Source organism: Leptodactylus fuscus, chromosome 7 (genome assembly GCF_031893055.1).
Source record: "Leptodactylus fuscus isolate aLepFus1 chromosome 7, aLepFus1.hap2, whole genome shotgun sequence".
Classification (NCBI taxonomy): Eukaryota; Metazoa; Chordata; class Amphibia; order Anura; family Leptodactylidae; genus Leptodactylus; species Leptodactylus fuscus.
In genome coordinates, this window is record NC_134271.1 from 12,488,804 (window position 1) to 12,512,246 (window position 23,443).

General features: G+C 44.7%; 1 protein-coding gene across 1 annotated transcript; it reads right to left on the reverse strand.

Moving 5' to 3' along the window:
* Nucleotides 1-614: 614 nt before the first annotated feature.
* Nucleotides 615-22,645, reverse strand: ELF5 (E74 like ETS transcription factor 5). The gene is given in 8 exon segments (XM_075281071.1): nt 615-940; nt 1,539-1,734; nt 2,354-2,422; nt 8,117-8,170; nt 8,344-8,577; nt 11,737-11,854; nt 22,497-22,573; nt 22,576-22,645. Coding segments are annotated over 8 exon segments (918 nt in total). The 3' UTR covers nt 615-840.
* Nucleotides 22,646-23,443: the final 798 nt, after the last annotated feature.

Consider the following 23,443-nt stretch of genomic DNA (forward strand, 5'->3'; position numbering starts at 1 on the left):
TCAGCAGGAATTTTTAACATGGACGGAATATTGCCGGGTGTCTATACTATATACAAAAGCCAGATAAAGTTTGATATAGGGGCAGTTATTAGCAAATTCTGCCCCATCTTCAGTCTGGTCCATTGTTGTCGGCTAGGTAGATGCTCACAGATTGAATGGAGGACACCCAGCAGTACCAGACACTGACAGAACTATAGGGGTCACAGTGGTCATAGCGACCAGGCCCAGTAGCCAGGAGGGCCCACAGGTCACTCTCACCACACTAGGGCTGGATCAACTTCTTTGATCTTCTTTCTGAATCCCTGACAGTCTGTGCACCATAAATATATTTCCCCTGCCCTCTGGTGCACTGGAGTGAAAAGATTTATGATACACAGCCTTCCACTGTCAGAAAGGAGAACATTAACGCTTTAATGGCAAGAATGTGACAGGGCATGAATTCACAAAACTCTACCAATATGCCCGGAGTGACACATTCAGGGGTCCTAAAGGTTGGACCTACCAACCAGATTGGGGAGTTGTTTTAAAACATGTATTATATACAAGGGGGCAAATACTTTTCTTGCAGCACCGTAGGCATATATACAATTGCCCCCAAAGACACATTTAGAGTCTTCCCATCATGAATTTAGTGAGTGAGCCCCAATTTGGGTTGTGGTTTTCTTACCCTATATATTGGTGTTCCAGGGATTATAGGGTTAATACTGATTGACTCACTTCGCGATTCAGATCTGGTGATAAGTTCACGCTTTACACAAATAGAATCTCCATCCTCTGCCGGTGAAGGTTGATTCATGGAATCTACGAGAATTGTCCCTGAGCGGCCCGCGGGTGGGTCGCTCAGTACGTCACAGGACGGTGCCAACCGTAGGCATTCCTGCCAAATTTGTAGACCAGCCGCCTATCTACCCGCTCTAGGATCCCGGTCTTGTAGTAATGCCTGTGAAGGAATGATGGACATGTCAAGGATGGAGGATCTAGTAGAGTCTCTTATCATATAGAAAGACAATGGTCTACAGAAGGCGGCCATATGTCAGAAGATGGCCTTGTTGGCCAACCATGATGGTGGATGGAGCTAGAATGTTGAAGTACACCAGATTGATACAGGCCATTGAGAATCTAGAACATTGGCTAAATACTGTATGTCTTGTCAGATGGTGTCGGATTGACCCAAGAGTGTACCAGAAGATCTTCCAGTAGGCCCAGGCTCTAAGACAATAATGGCCCAGCAGAAGACACAAATTTAAAAGGAACCATGATCTATTTCCTAGGGGTTGTTGGAGGGTGGGTAGAAAAATTATTTTACATGATGGGCCCAAGGAACCTTAGACCAACGTTGTTGTTAGATGTTAGACCACAGTCAGCTGGTGCACATTGTGAAACCTTCTGATGGTGATCGCGCAGGTTGTGCACTCATACCCTACAACTGGGGTTGTCGGAGATTTGGGATTTAAAGACTTGACCAACATAGTGACATAGATGAGGTTGGATGAAGTCCATCTTATGAGACGTATGGACTACTCATGGCCAGTACCCACCTCAAAGCCCTGCTGAGCTTCTCATAGTTCATCCTGTCGTTGCGCTTCCTTTGACCCCACATGCGAGCCAGAGCCTCAGACTTCACCACACGAAAAATTCCCTGCTCCTGATCCTCCCAGTCTAAGATGCCATTATTTTCCTGCGGTGACAGGAGAAGATCTCGGAGGAATTCCCATAAATGAGAACTTTGCATACCTGGAACATGGAAGAAGACCAAATGAATAAAGCAAGAACATGCAACCTACATACATGGATGCGCTTCTTCAGGTCTCCATTGACTTTTATGTCCATGTTAGTTCTCATTGGGGTACAGAGCTGAACCTTCACCCTCATTTATGGCCTATGAGCACTGGCATAACTGTAGGGGTCGCAGTGGTCACAGCTGAAACTGAGCCCAGAAGCCGGGGCTGGCCCATGGGTCATCCTCACCACAGTGGGACTGGAAAAACGTCTTTGATTTGGTTTCTGATCCTCTTTGATGGTTGGCAGTTTGTGCATCATAAATTTATTTCCCCTGCCCTCTGGTGGAGTGAGAAGATTTAGGATACACAGCCTTCCACTGTCAGAAAGGAGCACATTAACGCTTTAATGGCATGGTGGTCTGGGCGGGATAGAGAAAAAAAGGGAAAGGTAAATGTTACTGGTGGGACACGGTTGATGGGTCTGAGAAGAGATTGCACGGGGTTGCCCGAACCCATACAAGGGTCTATGAGCCATTATCTATGCCCCTGCAGTGAGCTAATCATGGGGGATGTCAGTCCCCCACCAATATAATATTTAAGGAGGGACATACAGCGGTCTCTCACAGTCTTACCCGGCCGATGCTGGTTGGCAGTTCTGTGTCTTTTCACCGGTTCTGATTTTCTGTAAACTTTATCATCCCCTGAAATAAAAATAATGAATCCATAATACTGAAGACACCGATTGGCCCAGACATTTCCCAGCAGTCCACAGTGGGCAGTCCCTCTGTTATTCCTCTGGGAAAGGTATTAATACATTAACAAATGGGTGTTACCATCCTCCTTGTCCAATACCAGACAGTGGAAGGGTGACATCCAGCTGCCATCTTATTTCCAATAGGAGTAACAGAGGAACCAGCGTTCTAATTAAAAATGCTGCAGAATTGGGACATATACTATGACAGGAAGGATGATAGGTCCTATCGAAATGACAATAAGGACCTGACAGAAAGATTATGAATGATAATCTGTTTTCCCTTAGCCCAAACAGCAGCACAACTGGGGTATTCCTGCCCCTATGAGCTGTTAGGACAGGTGGAATTTTTAATTACCTAACAGCTTTTGACCTCTATAAGAGGCCGGAAGACCTGCTCCTCCCTTGTGTTAGTAACAAGTATGATATACAGAGCAATCTATGCCAAGAGCTACACACACATACACAAAATCTGTACAATAGCACCTCTTAGGGAGGGAGCCTTGTGCTGCTGTTTGGGCTAAGGGAAAACAGATTATCATTCATAATCTTTCTTTCCCCCTATGCCCAACAGCAGCACAACTGGGGATTTAGCAAGTATTATCTCCCCTAGGGCGGGACCTCCTGGCAGGCTGATGCCAAGACGGAGTGCCCAAATGCTGTAGCATCGGCCGTACGCCAGTCCAATCTGTAGTGTTTGGCAAAAGTCAGCTGTGAGCTCCAAGAGGCTGCAGCACATATCTGCTCTAGAGAGAGGAACCGTGTCTCTGCCCATGATATCGCCACTGATCGGGTGGCATGGGCTCGTAGGAAATCTGGAACAGGAAGATTCTGAGCCCGTAGGGAACAGCTGATAGCTTCTCTGATCCATCTAGACAGGGTTACCTTTGATGCTTTAGCGCCTCTATTGTGGCCAAACACATTAACCAGAAGATTCTCTGATCTTCGGAACGGTGCTGTACGATCCAGGTAGATACGTAGTGCTCTTACCAGATCCAGTGTGTGTAGCTTCTCCTCCTGCTCAGTGGCAGGGGAGGGAAAGAACCCCGGTAGGGTGATCACTTGATTGGTGTTCTGAAGTGTGGGTACCTTCGGCAAGAATCCTGGGACGAACCTTAGCTGTACTCTGTCAGGAAAGAAAGTTATGAAAGGTTCGGAGGCTGCTAGCCTGCAATTCGCCAACCCTCTTGGCGGAGGTTATTGCCAACAGAAAGGTCACTTTAAATGACAGGTACTTCCAGTCCACTTCAGATAATGGTTCGAAGGGGGGCGCACATAGCCCTTGTAGAACCGCGGCCAGGTCCCACCTGGGGACAGGGGGCCGTACCTGGGGGCGGAGCCTGGCAGCTCCCCTAAGGAACTGTTTGACAAGAGGATCTTGTGATAACCGTGTCTCCAGGAGAGCAGATAGAGCTGACACTTGAACCTTGAGGGTGGCAGGTGCTAGTCCTCTCTCCAAGCCGTTCTGTAAGAACTCTAGGACTGCATCTCTGTCTGGATCGTGGTGGCTGCCTGTACACCAATCTCGGAATATCCGGGCGATCCTTTGGTAGCTCTGATTGGTTGCCTCTGCTCTTGAATGGGCTAAGGTACTTAGCACTCCCTGGGACAATCCTCTGTCTGCGCGTACGGCGCGGTTAGCCTCCAGGCAGTGAGGTTGAATTTGTCTAGGCCCAGGCACGGCCGACTGTTCAGTGACACCAGGTTCCTGACTGGTGGAAGCCTCCAGTAGTTCCCCCGACTCATAAGGATAAGGTCGGTGAACCATGCCCTTTTTGGCCAGAACGGCATGATCACTATTGCCGAAGTCTGGTCCTGCCTGAGTTTCGCCAATACCTTCGGTATCATCGGGATGGGAGGGAACACGTATGCCAGTTCGAACCTCCATGGTATTGACAGGGCATCCACAGCCAAAGGGTTGTCTTCCCGGTACAGGGAGCAAAACCTTTCTACTTTGGCATTGTGTTGGGTGGCCATCAGATCCACCTCGGGGAGACCCCACCTCCTGGTCAGGTAGTGGAAGATGTCCTGGTTCAGGGACCATTCGCCTGCGGTCGGCCGGCCTCTGCTGAGTTGATCCGCTAGGATGTTCAGGCGGCCCTGGATATGTACCGCGGCCAGCTGGGAGAGGTTTCGTTCTGCCCAGGAGAAGATCAGGTTGGTGACTTGCATGAGCGAGGGGGACCTGGTTCCTCCCTGCTTGTTGATATAGTGGACTGTCGTCAGATTGTCTGATCTTACTTTGACCGCTTTCCCTCGTAGAAGTGGTGCAAATGACAGAAGGGCTCGAACTGCGGTAAGCTCGCGCCAGTTGGATGAGTGCGTCCTCTCCCGCTGATTCCATGTACCTTGAACCGGGGTCTCCCCCAGATGAGCTCCCCAGCCTGTGAGGGAGGCATCTGTAGTCAACAGGGTCCAGGCGGGCTGGACCGAGGACTTCCCATCTCGCAGATGGGTCCACCAGGGCAAGGTTTGCCGGGTGCTGATGGTTAACTGGATTGGCTTCTGTAAACCTGAAGGACTGTGATTCCAGACTCTCAAGATCTCGTTCTGTAGAGGGCGCATATGCCATAGGGCCCAAGGAACTGCATCTAGGGCAGCGGACATCAATCCGAGGACCTTCATCGCCGTCCTGATGGTGACCTTCCGTGTGGAAGACAAATGATGTGCCGCCCGAGCAATTTTCCTTTTGCGAGGAGAGGGTAGAGAGACCGTCATGTTGAGAGAGTCTAGAATAAGTCCCAGGAACTGAACTCGTGTTGATGGCACCATCACTGACTTCTGCCAGTTTACCAGCCACCCCAGCTTGTCTAGTAGAGCTACGACGGTCTGCACCTGCGTGGTAAGAACCTCCTTTGAATGAGCCTTCAGAAGCCAGTCGTCCAGGTACGGGACTATGAATATGCCTTGAAGGCGCAGGGCGGCAGCGACCGGAGCTATGACCTTTGTGAAGGTGTGGGGGGCGGAGGATATGCCGAACGGGAGGGCTGCGAACTGGAAGTGCGCCTCTTTCCCCTGTATGTCTACGGCAATCCTTAGGAACTTTCGGTGTGCCAGAAAGATGGGTACGTGGAGGTAGGCGTCCTTCAGGTCCAGAGTGACGAAGTGATCTCCAGGATGCATGAAAGGTAGTACTGACCTTATGGTTTCCATGCGAAACCGCAGCCTGCGGATGAAGTGATTCAGATACCTGAGATCGATGATCATACGCCACTCGCCTGATGGCTTGGGGACCAAGAAGACTGGAGAGTAGACGCCTGTGCCTTGTTCTGCGCGAGGAACCATCTCTAGCGCGGCCTTGTCCACGTACTCCTGAATCAATCTCTCCAGATGAAGTTGTTTGGGGCCCTGAAGAGGGCGGGTTCTTACCATCTTCTCTGGCGGCTGGGAAACAAAATTAATTTTATAACCTTCCTGGATCATCTGGATGACCCAGGGGTCCCGAATATTCTGCCGCCAGGCCTCCACATAGTGGAAAAGACGACCGCCCACCCCAGGGGAGGGGGGGGAGTAGGAAGGGGGGTGTGTACTGAGAGGGAATTAGAAGGGGGCATTCTTACGGCCACGAGAGGAGCCCCGACCTCTTCCTTTCCCGGATCGCCGCTGGCCTCTGGTGCCTCTTCGAGTGCCTCTTCCTCGAAAGGAGGTACTCCGACCTTCAAGGGGCTGTGGCAGGTTCTTGCTCTTAGAGTCGGCCCAGCCTTCCATGATGTGGTCGAGCTCCCTTCCGAACAGCCGTCCGGGCTCAAAGGGGAGACCACAGAGGCTATTTTTGGAAGTAAGGTCAGCCTTCCAGGGCTTCAGCCATAGGGGTCGGCGAGCCACAGTAGCCAGTGCCATGGATCTAGCCGCCAGACGGGTCTGAAAATGGGTAGCTTCTGTCAGGTGATCCACCAACAGCGTGATGTCGGACACTGCCGCGAGGAGATCATCACGATCCACGCCGGAAACGATGTCCTTGGCCAGGGATGACAGTTCTGCGCGTAAGCCAGTTGTTACCTCATTCGCGACCATGCCCAAAGAGGCCTGGGCAGAGGTGGACGAATATACACGCCTCAAAGATCCTTCGACTCGGCGATCCATGGGGTCCCTGAGGCCCGAGCCGTCCTCTGATGGAAGGATGGAGCGCCTTGATAACTTGGCCACGGCGACGTCCACCTTTGGCGGGGGACCCCACGCCTTTAGTTGACTCTCAGAGACGGGAAAAAGTGCCTTGAAGCGTGTGGATGGCGCAAAGGATCTCTCCGGGTGCCTCCATTCGCCCTCCATCAGGCGGAGCATCTCCGAAGAGGGCCTGAAGGTACGAGACCTACGGCTAGAGCCTTCCCCGCCTTCCCGGTCTCTGATTCTTAGGGTCTTGAATACTCTGGACATTTTGTCCAGGGGAAAAATCTCCTTCTCCTCCTCCGTACTAGAAGACGACTCCACATCCCTGAGGCGCAGCTTTTCCAGAGGCGGCAGGGACAATTCGCAATCCAGCCGTGGCCTCTTGGCCAGGGAGATGGCTTCCATTCTTTTCATGGAGTCCTGGACGTACCCCTTCACCCAGGACACCATCTCTCGCATGGGAGTTGTTTCAACAGAGGGGGCCCTGCACCCCTGACAGAAGCGATATTGGGAGTCATCAGGCAGCGGCACTCTACAAGAAGCGCACGCCAGATGCTTCCTTTTGGAAGTAGCCTTCCTTCTAGGCGGAACAGTGGAGGAAGAAGAAGACATTCTGAGGAGGAAGAAAAGGGATACACTAACTACTTACTGCACTCAGAGATGCAACTCTCCAACCCCCCCCCCCGGCCATGTCCACCAAACCTTAGTCAATGAAGACAGTTCTCCAGCACAGAAATTGACCAGGGAGCTTCACCAACTGATGTGCTTGCAACCGGAGCGACAAGCACTAACTGAAGCTCTAAGGGGACTTAAATAGGCCAGGGGGCGGGGTTTTGCCCGGAGCCCCGCCCAAGGGGTAGGGGCTACAACGGAGCCAGAATCTCATGAAAAAAAAAGGGGAGGGGAGAAGACAGGGGGAGGGGGATCTGACCCAGGTATGGTCCCCAGGACCGGGGGACCCCCCTCCCGAACTACCGTGCAATGCTTGTGTCTAGGGGTTGTTCTCTTCCCGTCCGCCGCGAGACCCGCGCACTGCGCATGTGCGGCGGACCCTGTTAGACGGCGGACCGGAGGAACCTGAGAAAGGTTCCTAGGTCTAGCGTTCCTAGGGGAAAGCCCCGACCCGGCGCCCCAGTCGGACAGGAGCGTGCACGAGCCGGCAGGGTCCCCGCCGGGAGAAGGGGACCTCTGCTGAAAAAAGAGGATGTCCAGAAAAAGATCTTCTGCTGTCAGGTACCGGTGGGGGAGAGTAATGGACCCCTATAGGAGGTCAGAACATCTGCTCCCCCCCTGACCACCTGTCCTGTCCCACAGGACAGGAAAAAACACAAGGGAGGAGCAGGTCTTCCGGCCTCTTATAGAGGTCAAAAGCTGTTAGGTAATTAAAAATTCCACCTGTCCTAACAGCTCATAGGGGCAGGAATACCCCAGTTGTGCTGCTGTTGGGCGTAGAGGGAAATATCAGTTCTTGTAATCTAGGAACACGTAAAGTACAAAGATACATGGCGCAGAACTCCAAACCAGTTGTGTTACTTACGGTCAGTGCTGTGTGATGGCGGCCTTTCTTCTCTACCAGTATGTAATGGCATCCCTGGGGGCAGGAACATAAAGAGAACATATGAGAAGTCATACAAAATTCGCCTATCTTTGCTGATCTCCTAGACTTTAAATGGAGCTTCAGTGCGCATGCGCAACCATTGCTGTATTCCATCAATGGACACAAGATTACGTCGCCTCCTTTCTCCTATGTAACGTCCATCTTACCATGTGTTCGGATTTCCTGCAGTAGACTGTAGAGGTAATGGCCGCACGCTCCGGCCGCCTCGGTGAAGTCTTCTTTGCTCATGTTGCAGAGCTCCAGGCCGCTCACGTTGAAATGGGAGAAGGGGATACAGGTGGCGTCCAACTTGTGGTTGTCACAGCAGTACTGAAGCCATTCACACACATGGTGCTTGGTCCAATGTTCTGGGGGTATGGATGACCACTGAGAAAGGACATCTGGCGAGAAGAAGACACAGGACATGATACCGGGGACTGGACACCATTGTAAATGTCTATATATAAAGACTAGATAGATAGATTGATAGATAGATAGATAGATAGATAGATAGATAGATAGATAGTCATATTTAAAATAAATACTATATCCTGCAATTTTCACTCTGACTACTAAGCCTAATAATAGTTGCCACTTGCCAAATCGGTAGGGATTTTTTTTGCAGCAGTCACCTCATTTACATCACAGACAGTATTACCTTAGAAGATAACACCCCTATAGATAACACCACTCACTATTATTACATCACTACTGACAATAGATGATGTCACATCTTATCTCCTCCCTCTCCCTACACAGAGCATGTCTAGAAAAGTCTCCCCTAGCCCTTAATGAGATGGCTATTGCCACCTATGGCCAAGACTGTGCTGTAAAGCAGATCACTAAATGCTGTTAACAGAGCATAGGAGAAACTCAGGCAAGATGGCCGCCCCCATAATCATGGACAGAAAATAAAATAAAAAAATCTACAACCAGAAAATATAAACAGATTAGAAATAGGTGTTTGGTTTCACTATCTGGGTTTAATAATTGGATTAAAAAAAACTGTCGCCACATTCCCTTTAACAGACCCCTATAGTCAATAATGGGCTTTAGGGCCTGGTTTTCGCACTTTTCTAGCAGGGTGTCATATTCCAGGCCTGAGGATCTTCTGAATTCAGCAATACAGAAATTCCCCCGCTCGCAGCCGTCGCTGCTACGCCGGAGTTTCGCCTGCTCGGGCCTGCCCTGCTCATTTGCCTATTCGACATAAGGGAAAACCCCGAGCCCAGATATAGGTTTACAAGTACAGGCAATGAGATGATTAATACAGAGAGACTCCGATGCCAATGACAGAACAGCAATTACTGATGTGATAATGATGGGGAGAGATATTTACTTCTACAAGTCTCCTGGTAACAGAGAACAGTCGCTCGGGCCCGATCGCCAAAGGATATGACATTGGAGAGAGTAAAGTGCCGCAGAAACTCTCTTAAAGGGATTATGTAAAGGATTCGGCAAGATGGAAAGGACCTCTGAGGGATATTATACGTGTATGATACACTTCAGGGGTATAATATACCGTATATAGATCATATTTTTATCATCAGTTCATCTCGGATCTCCTTGTGGACCCAAACTTCATGGAAGTGGTGCCACTTTGCCCTGGCGTTAGCTGTGCGCTGCGCATGCGCTGGATACCATCAGAGCTGACTTATAATGCGAGAGGCCTAGATACCACCTTCACTACTACTATTACTGGTAATTTACAACTGTCTGTAGGCAACTTTGGTAAAACAGGCTCCACCCCCAGTGCACTTGCAAGCTAATATCCGTAAATATAGGATTATCTCTGTATTTCTTCATCACTTTGTGGTCACAGGGGTAAGTTTATGCTCCTAGTAAGGCCCCTACTTTGCACCATTACTGGCTTGGGAGGAATTTTGGGCCTAACAGGCTCCCTTTAACGCCGGGCCCGATGATGGTGTCCCAAATGGTTAATATTTTTGGACGTCTTTTAATGTCTTCATTTCTTTTACATGTAGCCTCCAGTGTTGCCATGAATAAATTAATAAGGTGCAACCAACATTAACAAGTCGACACATAACCGGGGAGCGCAGCGTGACGCATGAACCGTGACCGTAATTACCAGCAGCGTCTAATGATAATGGAGGCATTCCCATTAATGACGGGGCAGCGGCCATGATGGGTTGCAGGATGATCGGACGCCGTCAGCTTTGTCATAGGTTTCATGATCCAAAAACTGGCTACCTGACTAATCTGACCTGGGCCGTGGGCCAAGATCCCGAGGTTATAGCGTGACGCCAGCTGCTGTATCACTGCATGGATCTCAGGCAATGGGCCTGCCTTCAGAGAACACATAATTAACCCCTATAGGATAGCAACACGCATGCAACTCTAAAAATAACATGGCTGACACATGTCCGGGAAGACCGGTCTAGGAATATCTAGAAGTCATAGATATGAGCCCAGAAAACGCGTCTGAAGAGAAGAAAATCTTTGTAAAACCATTAGCAAACAGGGCCGGATTAAGGTTGTAGTTGGGCTCTGCAACCTGAGGGGCCCAAATAACCAGACCAGTATTGTAAAAGCTTAGGGCCCTATAGAATATATTGCATTGGGAAACCCAAGGATGTAACTAGCATAGACTAGGCCCTATAGCAAACATATGACTGGGCCCCCACATGGTATAACGCCCCCTTTACTGGCCCCCACATGGTATAACGCCCCCTTTACTGGCCCCCACATGGTATAACGCCCCCTTTACTGACCCCAACAATATGTTGCCCTCTATTGGCCCCCAAATAGTATATTGCTTCTTAATTGTCCCCCCACACAAAATATGGACCCATTATTGACCCACACACAGTATATTGCCCCCTTTATTGGTCTCCACACAGTGTTGGTGCACCAGTCTCTGCTGTCTAATGGTTAGTATCCTTGTTCCAGTTGACTTTGGCCATTGACTCAGTCCATTTCCGATGGGGCTCCTATCTAAGGGTTTGTCTCCTATTGTGACCCTTGGTGTAAAGTTACTGACCCAGGTGTTCACTTTAGTCCCAGGGGTCCACTTGGAGTTAGTATCCTTATCCCAGGTGTCCCATAGTTGGGTGCCCCAGTCCATGATGGTCATGTTTAGTGACTTAGTTTCTTATTGTCCAAGGTCTACATTGTCCAAGGTCTACACTACCCATTCCCTGAAGCCATCTCTTTCGTTGCTCCATCAATGCCGTAAGTGGATTTCATGGGCTATGAGGACAGCCACCTCCACCTATACATAACACGTCAGGCCCACTTACAACAACATGGCAATCTCTGTTTCTATCTTTGTACGCACAGGACAGAACATCAATAAGATCTAATAGATTATTGATCATCCCGTAAGAAACAGACCCCAGTGACAAGTGATTGACTCCACATGGGGTTGTCTTCTGCCTGTGCCCGATCCTTTCCCAGTTGGAGGATCCTCTGATAGTATGATCAACTCGTCCAACCTTGGCCCCATCTCTGCTATATCATACAGTATGGAGGACACATATACAAGTATCATATATTAGGTCCCTTTATGGTGGGCAGGATATATAAAGAAGGCCTCTTACCTGGTGATGGATCTCTGTATGCAGGGTACAGGTCAGTGCAGAATAGGTCTGTCCATGAAAAATGGGTTTCAGCATACGAGGGCATAACCAGGTTGTGTGTGGAGGAGTCTATCATCACCTGTCAGGGGCAAACAACAGGTTAATGGCAAAGTTTCATTGTCACATAAAATCAATTTCTAAATCCAAACGTCATTTATGAAAATCACAGATGTTTGCATCCGCCACTAGGGGGAGCTCAGAAATTTACTACATACAGATCTATACAGCCACCAATAGGGGCAACTCAGGGGCTTACTACATAAAGATCTATACAGGCATCATTAGGAGGAGCTCAGGAGCTTACTGGATACTAGTCTATACAGTCACCACTAGGGGGAGCGCAGGAGCTTACTGGATACAGATCTATACAGCCACACTTGTTGGAGCTCAGGAGCTTACTGCATACAGATATATACATCCACCACTAAGGGGAGCTCAGGAGCTTACTGCATACAGATCTATACAGCCACCATTACAGAGAGCTTAGGAGTTTACTGCATACAGATCTATACAGCCACCACTAGTAGGAGCTCAGGAGCTTACTGTATACAGATCTATACAGTCACACTTGTAGGAGCTCAGGAGCTTACTGCATACAGATCTATACAGCCACCACTAGGGGGAGCTCAGAAGCTTACTGTATACAGATCTATACAGCCACCACTAGTAGGAGCTCAGGAGCTTACTGTATACAGATCTATACAGTCACACTTGTAGAAGCTCAGGAGCTTACTGCATACAGATCTATACAGCCACCACTACAGAGAGCTCAGGAGTTTACTGCATACAGATCTATACAGCCACCACTAGTAGGAGCTCAGGAGCTTACTGTATACAGATCTATACAGCCACCACTAGGGGGAGCTCAGAAGTTTACTGCATACAGATCTATACAGCCACCACTACAGAGCGCTCAGGAGCTTACTGCATATAGATCTATACAGCAACCACTAGGTGGAACTCAGATGCTTACTGCATACAGATCTACACAGTCGCCACTAGGGGGAGCTCAGCAGCTTACTGCATACAGAGCTATATAGCCATCACTACGAGGGGCCCAAAAACGTATTGTATATAGATAAAACAATACTGCAAAACCTGGAGATATGTTTTATTACTAGGGTGACTGGTTTCAGTGCCAGTGACAGTAAGTTATCGTCTGCAGGTGCAGAAGAGTCAACACTGACATCACCCGCCATAAGTAAATATGGAGGCGTATTATCTAACAGTAAGATCTCCAAAACTGTGCGAAATAATACAGCCAGGCATCTTCTGAGAAGTTGTACAAAGGGATTAGGAAGAAAAAGTCTGCTGGATTTATAGGAATAGCTCAGGCCAGGTGTGCACATAAAGCTGGTCACTACAGGTCACCGGTAGGTCAGTTACATGGGGTCTGAAGAGACCCCATAACATAACAATTTACCGCAATGCACATGTTACTTTATTGTACTTCCTGTCACTATTGTCATGTCTATTTGCCTTGGTAACTTGAATAGATTTCATTGTATGTCATGTGACTCAAAAGGAAACATTCAGTAGAGTTGAGGTCACATGACAGGAAGTCCAGCCCCCGAAGATTCAGTGTACCATAAGTATCTTATATTTACGTGTATATGGGTGAATGTTCCTATTTTCAGTGAAAATTTTGATCAACTAAAGTATATAAACCTATCAAACCTATTTTTCTAAAAATCTAACTTTTGGCGGAGATCCCCTTTAAGTTTCCTCAGTTATGTTCAGGGTGATTTTCCGATGAGCCGGTAAACAAGGGTGTATTTGGGGTAAGATGACGCCACAATTAGAGGTTGATCCTTCTCAACAATTGATATTAACATTTAGAACACAAACATTGTATTGTCCCCACATCATGTGTCACCCGCCCTGTATCAGCGCACACGCCGCCGCCCACTGACAAGATGTTTTTCTATCGGGATTAAAAACATTGTCACAAAGTCTCAGCGGCTGGGAGGATTATCGGCCGAGGACAGAGGAACGCTGTCTAACGTGCGAGTCAGGAGTGGACTATTTACCATAAAACAGTCTGTAAAACACGCGCTGATCTGTTATCACAGATACAATGTACAAGGTACCTGAACGCCAGCCAATGAGTAAGATCCAAAAATTCTCCTTGTGCTAATACATATCCCTTAAAGGGCTTCTCCACTTTGACAATGTCGACTTGAGGTTCCTAGGGTCCACCAAAAACATTTATTCTGGGGTGCCGTTCTACAACAACTTCTAGAACATAACCCATAGTACACATCAAATATGGATGTCCTCTAATGGACCATTCTTGTGTTAGAGCCTGGGGCCGTCACAGGATCCTCTGGTACTCTAGTGGGTAGTCCAATATTTAATGGGTCACAGTTTTATGCAGAATTGAGCAGTATTACAAATAGTATATAATGTTTTAATCCTGGTACAGATGTTATATTGGGAGTCACTGTATACACACATTACATTACTTATCCTGTACTGATCCTGAGTTACATCCTGTATTATACTCCAGAGCTGCGCTCACTATTCTGCTGGTGCAGTCACTGTGTACATACATTACATTACTTATCCTGTATTATACTCCAGAGCTGCGCTCACTATTCTGCTGGTGCAGTCACTGTGTACATACATTACATTACTTATCCTGTATTATACTCCAGAGCTGCACTCACTATTCTGCTGGTAGTCACTGTGTACATACATTACATTACTTATCCTGTATTATACTCCAGAGCTGCACTCACTATTCTGCTGGTGCAGTCACTGTGTACATACATTACATTACTTATCCAGTATTATACTCCAGAGCTGCACTCACTATTCTGCTGGTGCAGTCACTGTGTACATACATTACATTACTTATCCTGTATTATACTCCAGAGCTGCACTCACTATTCTGCTGGTAGTCACTGTGTACATACATTACATTACTTATCCTGTATTATACTCCAGAGCTGCGCTCACTATTCTGCTGGTGCAGTCACTGTCTACATACATTACATTACTTATCCTGTATTATACTCCAGAGCTGCGCTCACTATTCTGCTGGTGCAGTCACTGTGTACATACATTACTTATCCTGCATTATACTCCAGAGCTGCGCTCACTATTCTGCTGGTGCAGTCCCTGTGTACATACATTACATTACTTATCCTGTATTATACTCCAGAGCTGCGCTCACTATTCTGCTGGTGCAGTCACTGTGTATATACATTACATTACTTATCCTGTATTATACTCCAGAGCTGCGCTCACTATTCTGCTAGTACAGTCACTGTGTACATACATTACATTACTTATCCTGTACTGATCCTGAGTTACATCCTGTATTATACTCCAGAGCTGCGCTCACTATTCTGCTGGTACAGTCACTGTGTACATACATTACATTACTTATCCTGTATTATACTCCAGAGCTGCGCTCACTATTCTGCTGGCGCAGTCACTGTGTACATACATTACATTACTTATCCTGTACTGATCCTGAGTTACATCCTATATTATACTCCAGAGCTGCGGTCACTATTCTGCTGGTGCAGTCACTGTGTACATTACATTACTTATCCTGTATTATACTCCAGAGCTGCACTCACTATTCTGCTGGGGCAGTCACTGTGTACATACATTACATTACTTATCCTGTATTATACTCCAGAGCTGCGCTCACTATTCTGCTGGTGCAGTCACTGTGTACATACATTACATTACTTATCCTGTATTATACTCCAGAGCTGCACTCACTATTCTGCTGGGGCAGTCACTGTGTACATACATTACATTACTTATCCTGTATTATACTCCAGAGCTGCGCTCACTATTCTGCTGGTGCAGTCACTGTGTATATACATTACATTACTTATCCTGTATTATACTCCAGAGCTGCGCTCACTATTCTGCTAGTACAGTCACTGTGTACATACATTACATTACTTATCCTGTACTGATCCTGAGTTACATCCTGTATTATACTCCAGAGCTGCGCTCACTATTCTGCTGGTACAGTCACTGTGTACATACATTACATTACTTATCCTGTATTATACTCCAGAGCTGCGCTCACTATTCTGCTGGCGCAGTCACTGTGTACATACATTACATTACTTATCCTGTACTGATCCTGAGTTACATCCTATATTATACTCCAGAGCTGCGGTCACTATTCTGCTGGTGCAGTCACTGTGTACATTACATTACTTATCCTGTATTATACTCCAGAGCTGCACTCACTATTCTGCTGGGGCAGTCACTGTGTACATACATTACATTACTTATCCTGTATTATACTCCAGAGCTGCGCTCACTATTCTGCTGGTGCAGTCACTGTGTATATACATTACATTACTTATCCTGTATTATACTCCAGAGCTGCGCTCACTATTCTGCTGGGGCAGTCACTGTGTACATACATTACATTACTTATCCTGTACTGATCCTGAGTTACATCCTGTATTATACTCCAGAGCTGCGCTCACTATTCTGCTGGTACAGTCACTGTGTACATACATTACATTACTTATCCTGTACTGATCCTGAGTTACATCCTATATTATACTCCAGAGCTGCGGTCACTATTCTGCTGGTGCAGTCACTGTGTACATACATTACATTACTTATCCTGTATTATACTCCAGAGCTGCACTCACTATTCTGCTGGGGCAGTCACTGTGTACATACATTACATTACTTATCCTGATCCTGAGTTACCTAGTGTATTATACTCCAGAGCTGCATTCGTTATAGAAAAATAAACAGGGCCTGATATTAGGTTACACTTTCAAAGAGAGTATTGTTATTCCTGCCTACTCAAAGGTCATTAGGATTGTGCGGTTTTAATCCGGTTTAATTAGGTTTGAGACACTCCATGACGGGATGTAATTGACACATTAATGTAACTAATCTAAAGTCTATTGCAGGACGGATAAAAATGATTTCCTCTATGGCCCAGTCTGTAGGTGCATAAAACAGGCCCCAGAGGGCAGGAATACAACTAATGTATATATTCTTCTGACTATAGTAGCCATTAGGTGGCGCTCCTTATATATGGATTTATATAGTATTTAGTTTAAGGGGTTATCCAGGACATATATATATATATATATACATATGTATATAGATGATCTATCCTTATGTAATCAGTGAGTGACCGACGCCAGGGACCATCCCTGTGCCAATCACGTCACATTCATTAGGCTGAGCTTCAATACCAAGCATAGCCTCTACCACGTGTATGGCGCTGTGGTTAATATTGAGTGAAGAGGCTGCAGCACTCATGTGAAGGCTTCCAGTTGCTTTGGGGCTCCCTCAGGGTGCAGCGACTGCTACCTCCAGGGTAGATATCAGCACCCGGCATGTGGGTCCTATTTACATACCGATCCCCGTTCCTACTCACAGCTGCCTCAGCTTCCATTAGGCCCTCTAGGGGCCCCGTATGTCTCATATTACATCGCTGGGACCCCCTGGAGGGCAGAAGTGGAAGCGAAGTGAGCTGTGGGCTGAGTCAGTAAGTAGGGCTCCGGGCCCACAGCAAGAGTATTTGTCGGGCGAATCTAGTGAGATTCCCTACATTATGGAGTGACTGTGTATATTGCCGCTAGGCCACGTTCTGTTGGATTGCTCACTTTTCTGTATACTTCCGTTGTTCATTTGTTCTCCCTGTCATCCTTTTGTCCTATCCAGAATGATCTGTCTTTCTTTCAAAGGAGTGAAAACATTCTCATCATACAATAGTCCGGTGTCATAATGCGGTATGATGAATCTTGTGATAATACTACAGCTATGGGTGTGGTATGGTGTCAGTCAGTGTACAATGTTGTGGGTGTGCGGATAGTCAAAATAATGCAGAAACTTGTGGTGAACCTAAACTAATACATATATGAATCGATGGCTTAAATAACAATCTCTTAAAGGGGACTTTTCCCCGCCTCCACCAACTCCAACTCTTTGCATTCTTTAATAGACACCAATTCATTGATTCTGATGCAGTTGGATTTTTTTCTCTAGGCCTTACAGTTCCTGAGCAATCGTTTCTGTTAGTTTCTGCACATTTAAACTCCATATTGTTTGGTGGGCGGTCCCTGACTATCGGCTCCAGCTTAGGACCGCCCACCTGAGAGTAGAGAGTAGCATATTGGGTGCTGAAACGAATGGGAATGATTACTCAGGAATGGGGGGGGCTAGAGAAAAAATTCCAACTGCGTTGGAATCAGTGGAGCAGCGCCTATTGAAGGATGAACAGGACTAGTTGATGGAGGGTCCCCTTTAAAGGAAATGATTCATCAAGGGGGCCCACGGAAGGCTCTGAAGGATCAGCAGGTGAAGTTTTCTGCTCACCATAGAGTCCGCACTTGCAGCATATATATATATCTCCAAGTCATGTATAAAGGCTTAATCCTTTGTAATACATAAGTGTTCTACCATCAGATAGCAGAGGAGGAGCTCATGGATGGTTTGTGAGTATTAGTGAAATCATTCTATGGAAAAGTACTAAGAAGAACAATAATAACATGGACAGGGGAAGAAGAGAAACACAAAGAGATCATTGATAGGGGAGCAAAGAGATCTCAGGTGAAGAGAAGTCAGAGGAAAGTAATAGATCTATCTATCTATCTATCTATCTATCTATCTGTCTGTCTGTCTGTCTGTCTGTCTGTCTATCTCCTATCTATCTATCTATCTATCTATCTATCTATCTATCTATCTATCTATCTCATAGCTATCTATCTATCTATCTATCTATCTATCTATCTCCTATCTATCTATCTATCTATCTATCTATCTCCTATCTATCTATCTATCTATCTATCTATCTATCTATCTATCTATCTCCTATCTATCTATCTATCTATCTATCTCCTATCTATCTATCTATCTATCTATCTATCTCCTATCTATCTATCTATCTATCTATCTATCTATCTATCTATCTCCTATCTATCTATCTATCTATCTATCTATCTATCTACTATCTATCTATCTATCTATCTATCTATCTATCTATCTATCTCCTATCTATCTATCTATCTATCTATCTATCTCCTATCTATCTATCTATCTATCTATCTATCTATCTATCTCCTATCTATCTATCTATCTATCTATCTATCTATCTATCTACCTTCTATCTATCTATCTATCTATCTATCTATCTATCTCCTATCTATCTATCTATCTATCTATCTATCTATCTATCTCCTATCTATCTATCTATCTATCTATCTATCTATCTATCTATCTATCTATCTATCTCCTATCTATCTATCTATCTATCTATCTATCTCCTATCTATCTATCTATCTATCTATCTATCTATCTATCTCCTATCTATCTATCTATCTATCTATCTATCTATCTATCTCCTATCTATCTATCTATCTATCTATCTATCTATCTCCTATCTATCTATCTATCTATCTATCTATCTATCTATCTCCTATCTATCTATCTATCTATCTATCTCCTATCTATCTATCTATCTATCTATCTCCTATCTATCTATCTATCTATCTATCTATCTCCTATCTATCTATCTATCTATCTATCTATCTATCTCCTATCTATCTATCTATCTATCTATCTATCTATCTCCTATCTATCTATCTATCTATCTATCTACATATCATCTGCCATTTTCAATACGTAAAATCCATACCATGTGGATCCTCCGTGAGGCGCTTTGTTCGGGGGTGCAGCATACTAAACATACTAAACGCCAGTCTTAATAAATCTAATTGATAAAGTGAGTAAATCCCTTTGGCGGTTTTCTGTGCGGGCTTCCTGTTATCTCCGGTATACACGTATATATCTATATATCACCCACACACGGTAATTATTTGGTTTTATGAAGTGACAACATAATTCACAGCTTTGTGTGGCAATAACATGGAAAACCGACAGCAGCCAGACTAATGCGGAGAGCCCTGACAGCCGGGGACATGCTCCTACTAGCCCCATACATAGAGGTTGTCCTGACCTATGAGGAGTGACACCGTACAACACATCGGATGTCACACATCGAAAATGGGGGGCAATTCTGACAAATGGGCAAAATGGACGACATGTATGAACAACCCTCTTTGTTGCCCAGAGCATCCAATCACAGAGCGGCTTTCATGTTGTAATCTGTTCTTGAAAAATGAAAGCTGCGCTGTGATTGGTGGCTGACCATAAAGTCAATGGAGAGTTGGTAAGGGGATGATGAGCAGTGCCATCACCTTCCCTCCTCATAGTAATGTCATGGTCCAGGGGTCACAGATGAGACCTTAGATTGGGCCTTAGCGGTGACCCAGGGCACATAATGTCTTGAGGAGGCCGATAAAAGGTGAGTATGAATGATTTTCTAACTTTTCTACCTCCTCTGGATATAATATTTTCACTTCCAATCCTTTCAGAACTAATATCTATCTATCTCCTATCTATCTATCTATCTATCTATCTATCTATCTATCTCCTATCTATCTATCTATCTATCTATTTATCTATCTCCTATCTGTCTATCTCCTATCTATCTATCTATCTATCTATCTATCTTCTATCTATCTATCTATCTATCTATCTATCTATCTCCTATCTATCTATCTATCTATCTATCTATCTATCTATCTATTTATCTATCTCCTATCTGTCTATCTCCTATCTATCTATCTATCTATCTATCTATCTATCTATCTATCTCCTATCTATCTATCTATCTATCTATCTATCTATCTATCTATCTATCTATCTCCTATCTATCTATCTATCTATCTATCTCCTATCTATCTATCTATCTATCTATCTATCTATCTATCTATCTATCTATCTATCTATTTATCTATATCCTATCTATCTATCATCTATCTATCTATCTATCTATCTATCTATCTATCTCCTATCTATCTATCTATCTATCTATCTATCTATCTATCTATCTATTTATCTATCATCTATCTATCTATCTATCTATCTATCTATCTCCTATCTATCTATCTATCTATCTATCTATCTATCTATCTATCTATCTATCTATCTCTCTCCTATCTATCTATCTAGCTATCTATTTATCTATCTCCTATCTATCTATCTATCTATCTATCTATCTATCTATCTATCTATCTATCTATCTATCTCCTATCTATCTATCTATCTATCTCCTATCTATCTATCTATCTCCTATCTATCTATCTATCTATCTATCTATCTATCTATTTATCTATCTCCTATCTATCTATCTATCTATCTATCTATCTATCTATCTATCTCCTATCTATCTATCTATCTTCTATCTATCTATCTATCTATCTATCTATCTCCTATCTATCTATCTATCTATCTATCTATCTATCTATCTATTTATCTATCTCCTATCTATCTATCTATCTATCTATCTATCTATCTCCTATCTATCTATCTATCTATCTATCTATCTATCTATTTATCTATCTCCTATCTATCTATCTATCTATCTATCTATCTATCTATCTATCTATCTATCTATCTAGGAGATAGATAGATAGATAGATAGATAGATAGATAGATATTAGATAGATAGCCAAATGTAAAGCACCATGGAATTGATGGTGCTATATAAGTAAACAATAATAATATCTATCTATTTACTTATTATGCTTTCTTACATAGCACCATCATATTCCGCAGTGCTTTACAGATATTGACAGTCACTGTCCCATATAGGGCTCACAATCTACATTCCCTATCAGTATGTCTTTGGTGTGTGGGAGGAATCCCACGCAAACATGGGGAGAACATACAAACTCCTTGCAGATGTTACCCTTGGCAGGATTTGAACCTAGGACCCCAGCGCTGCAAGGCTGCAGTGCTAACCACTGAGTCACCGTGCTGCCCATCTATCTATCTATCTATCTATCTATCTATCTATCTATCTATCTCCTATCTATCTATCTATCTATCTATCTATCTCCTATCTATCTATCTATCTATCTATCTATCTATCTATCTATCTCCTATCTATCTATCTCCTATCTATCTATCTATCTATCTATCTATCTATCTATCTCCTATCTATCTATCTATCTATCTATCTATCTATCTATCTCCTATCTATCTATCTCCTATCTATCTATCTATCTCCTATCTATCTATCTATCTATCTATCTATCTATCTATCTATCTATCTATCTATCTCCTATCTATCTCTCTATCTATCTATCTATCTATCTATCTATCTATCTATCTATATCCTATCTATCTATCTATCTATCTATCTATCTATCTATATCCTATCTATCTCCTATCTATCTATCTATCTATCTATCTATCTATATCCTATCTATCTCCTATCTATCTATCTATCTATCTATCTATCTATCTATCTATCTATCTATCTATCCGTATTACAATACAACATCTATAATTTCACAGGAATACTTGATGAGTTTTCTTAAAGGGGCACAAAACTTTGAGCCCCCAATATCTAAATCTCAATCTTTGACCAATCCGTCCTCTAGCTGTGTATATATGTATATACTTCTATGTCCCTGGTGAGTTTCAGAACTTGGCATATATGGAGTACAGTAGGGCACATGGGGGCAGACATGTTTTTGGACTCCCTGCCACTATTACTACGGCCACTACAATTAGCCTCAAGTGGCTGAAAACTGAGAACTTTCATGACTATTGCTCAATGACCATCCTTCCTGACCATTAGGGGGCATCCTTCTGTCTATGTTTAGTTCTGGCCTGGTAGGGGTAGGCACCCAAATTCTTACCTTATAGAAGTCCGTAAAGTTTCCAGACAGCCTGAAGAAAACACAACTGTGTGCGAGTCGAATCTTCTGATAGAAAGTGATGAAGACTCGGCAGATTGTGAGCGTGTGAACAGGTTCGGTCTGTTCTTCAAGTTTAGGAACACTCCCATTGTGTGACGAAGACGATGACTACTCGTGATACTACTCAACGCACACTCATACTAGGACCAGTATGGTCCATGGCCAACCGTCCTTCTCTAATTGGTATGAAACTACAACTCCCAGCATGACTATGTAATTGTAGTATCACAACCATGGGAGAATCACAGACTGAAGACCTGCAGAAAGGAAGGTGTTAAAAAACCCTAAAAGCGTTGTGTCGGAGTAGAAAAACATGGACATTCTCCCAGAAACAGCGCCACACTTGTTCATTGGTTGTATCCGGTATTGCAGATCAGCTCCATTGATGTGACTAGCGCTGAGCTGCAATACCACATACATCCTGTATACTAATATGGCGCTGTTTTGGAATGAAACTATGTTTTTCTAACCCTGGACAACCTTAAGTCTAAAAGTCATTGGAAGCCATGATACAGACCAGAATCCATAATGGAGGGTGTTTTTAACTCTTAACTCTTTCCATTACGGTCACCATTGATTAGATAGGATGGTAACAATAGAATGGACCATTAAAGGGGATGTCCAAGACTTGGGCATAATGGATAGTGATGTTGTGTCTTGATGATTGGTCAGGGTCCAAAGGAGCCATCACGTGGATAGGAGCAGAGCTGTATCCGGCCATATACCTTGTATCCAACTTTTGGAAGCTGAATCAGCCGATTGAGGTGGGGTCCAGGTGTCAGACCATCACTGATCAGATACTGAAGGCCATCCGTGTCCGTTCTGTCTGGGTCTCTAATGACCCCTTTAAGCCCGTGGTGACTTCTCGCACGCAAATTTTTGTGATC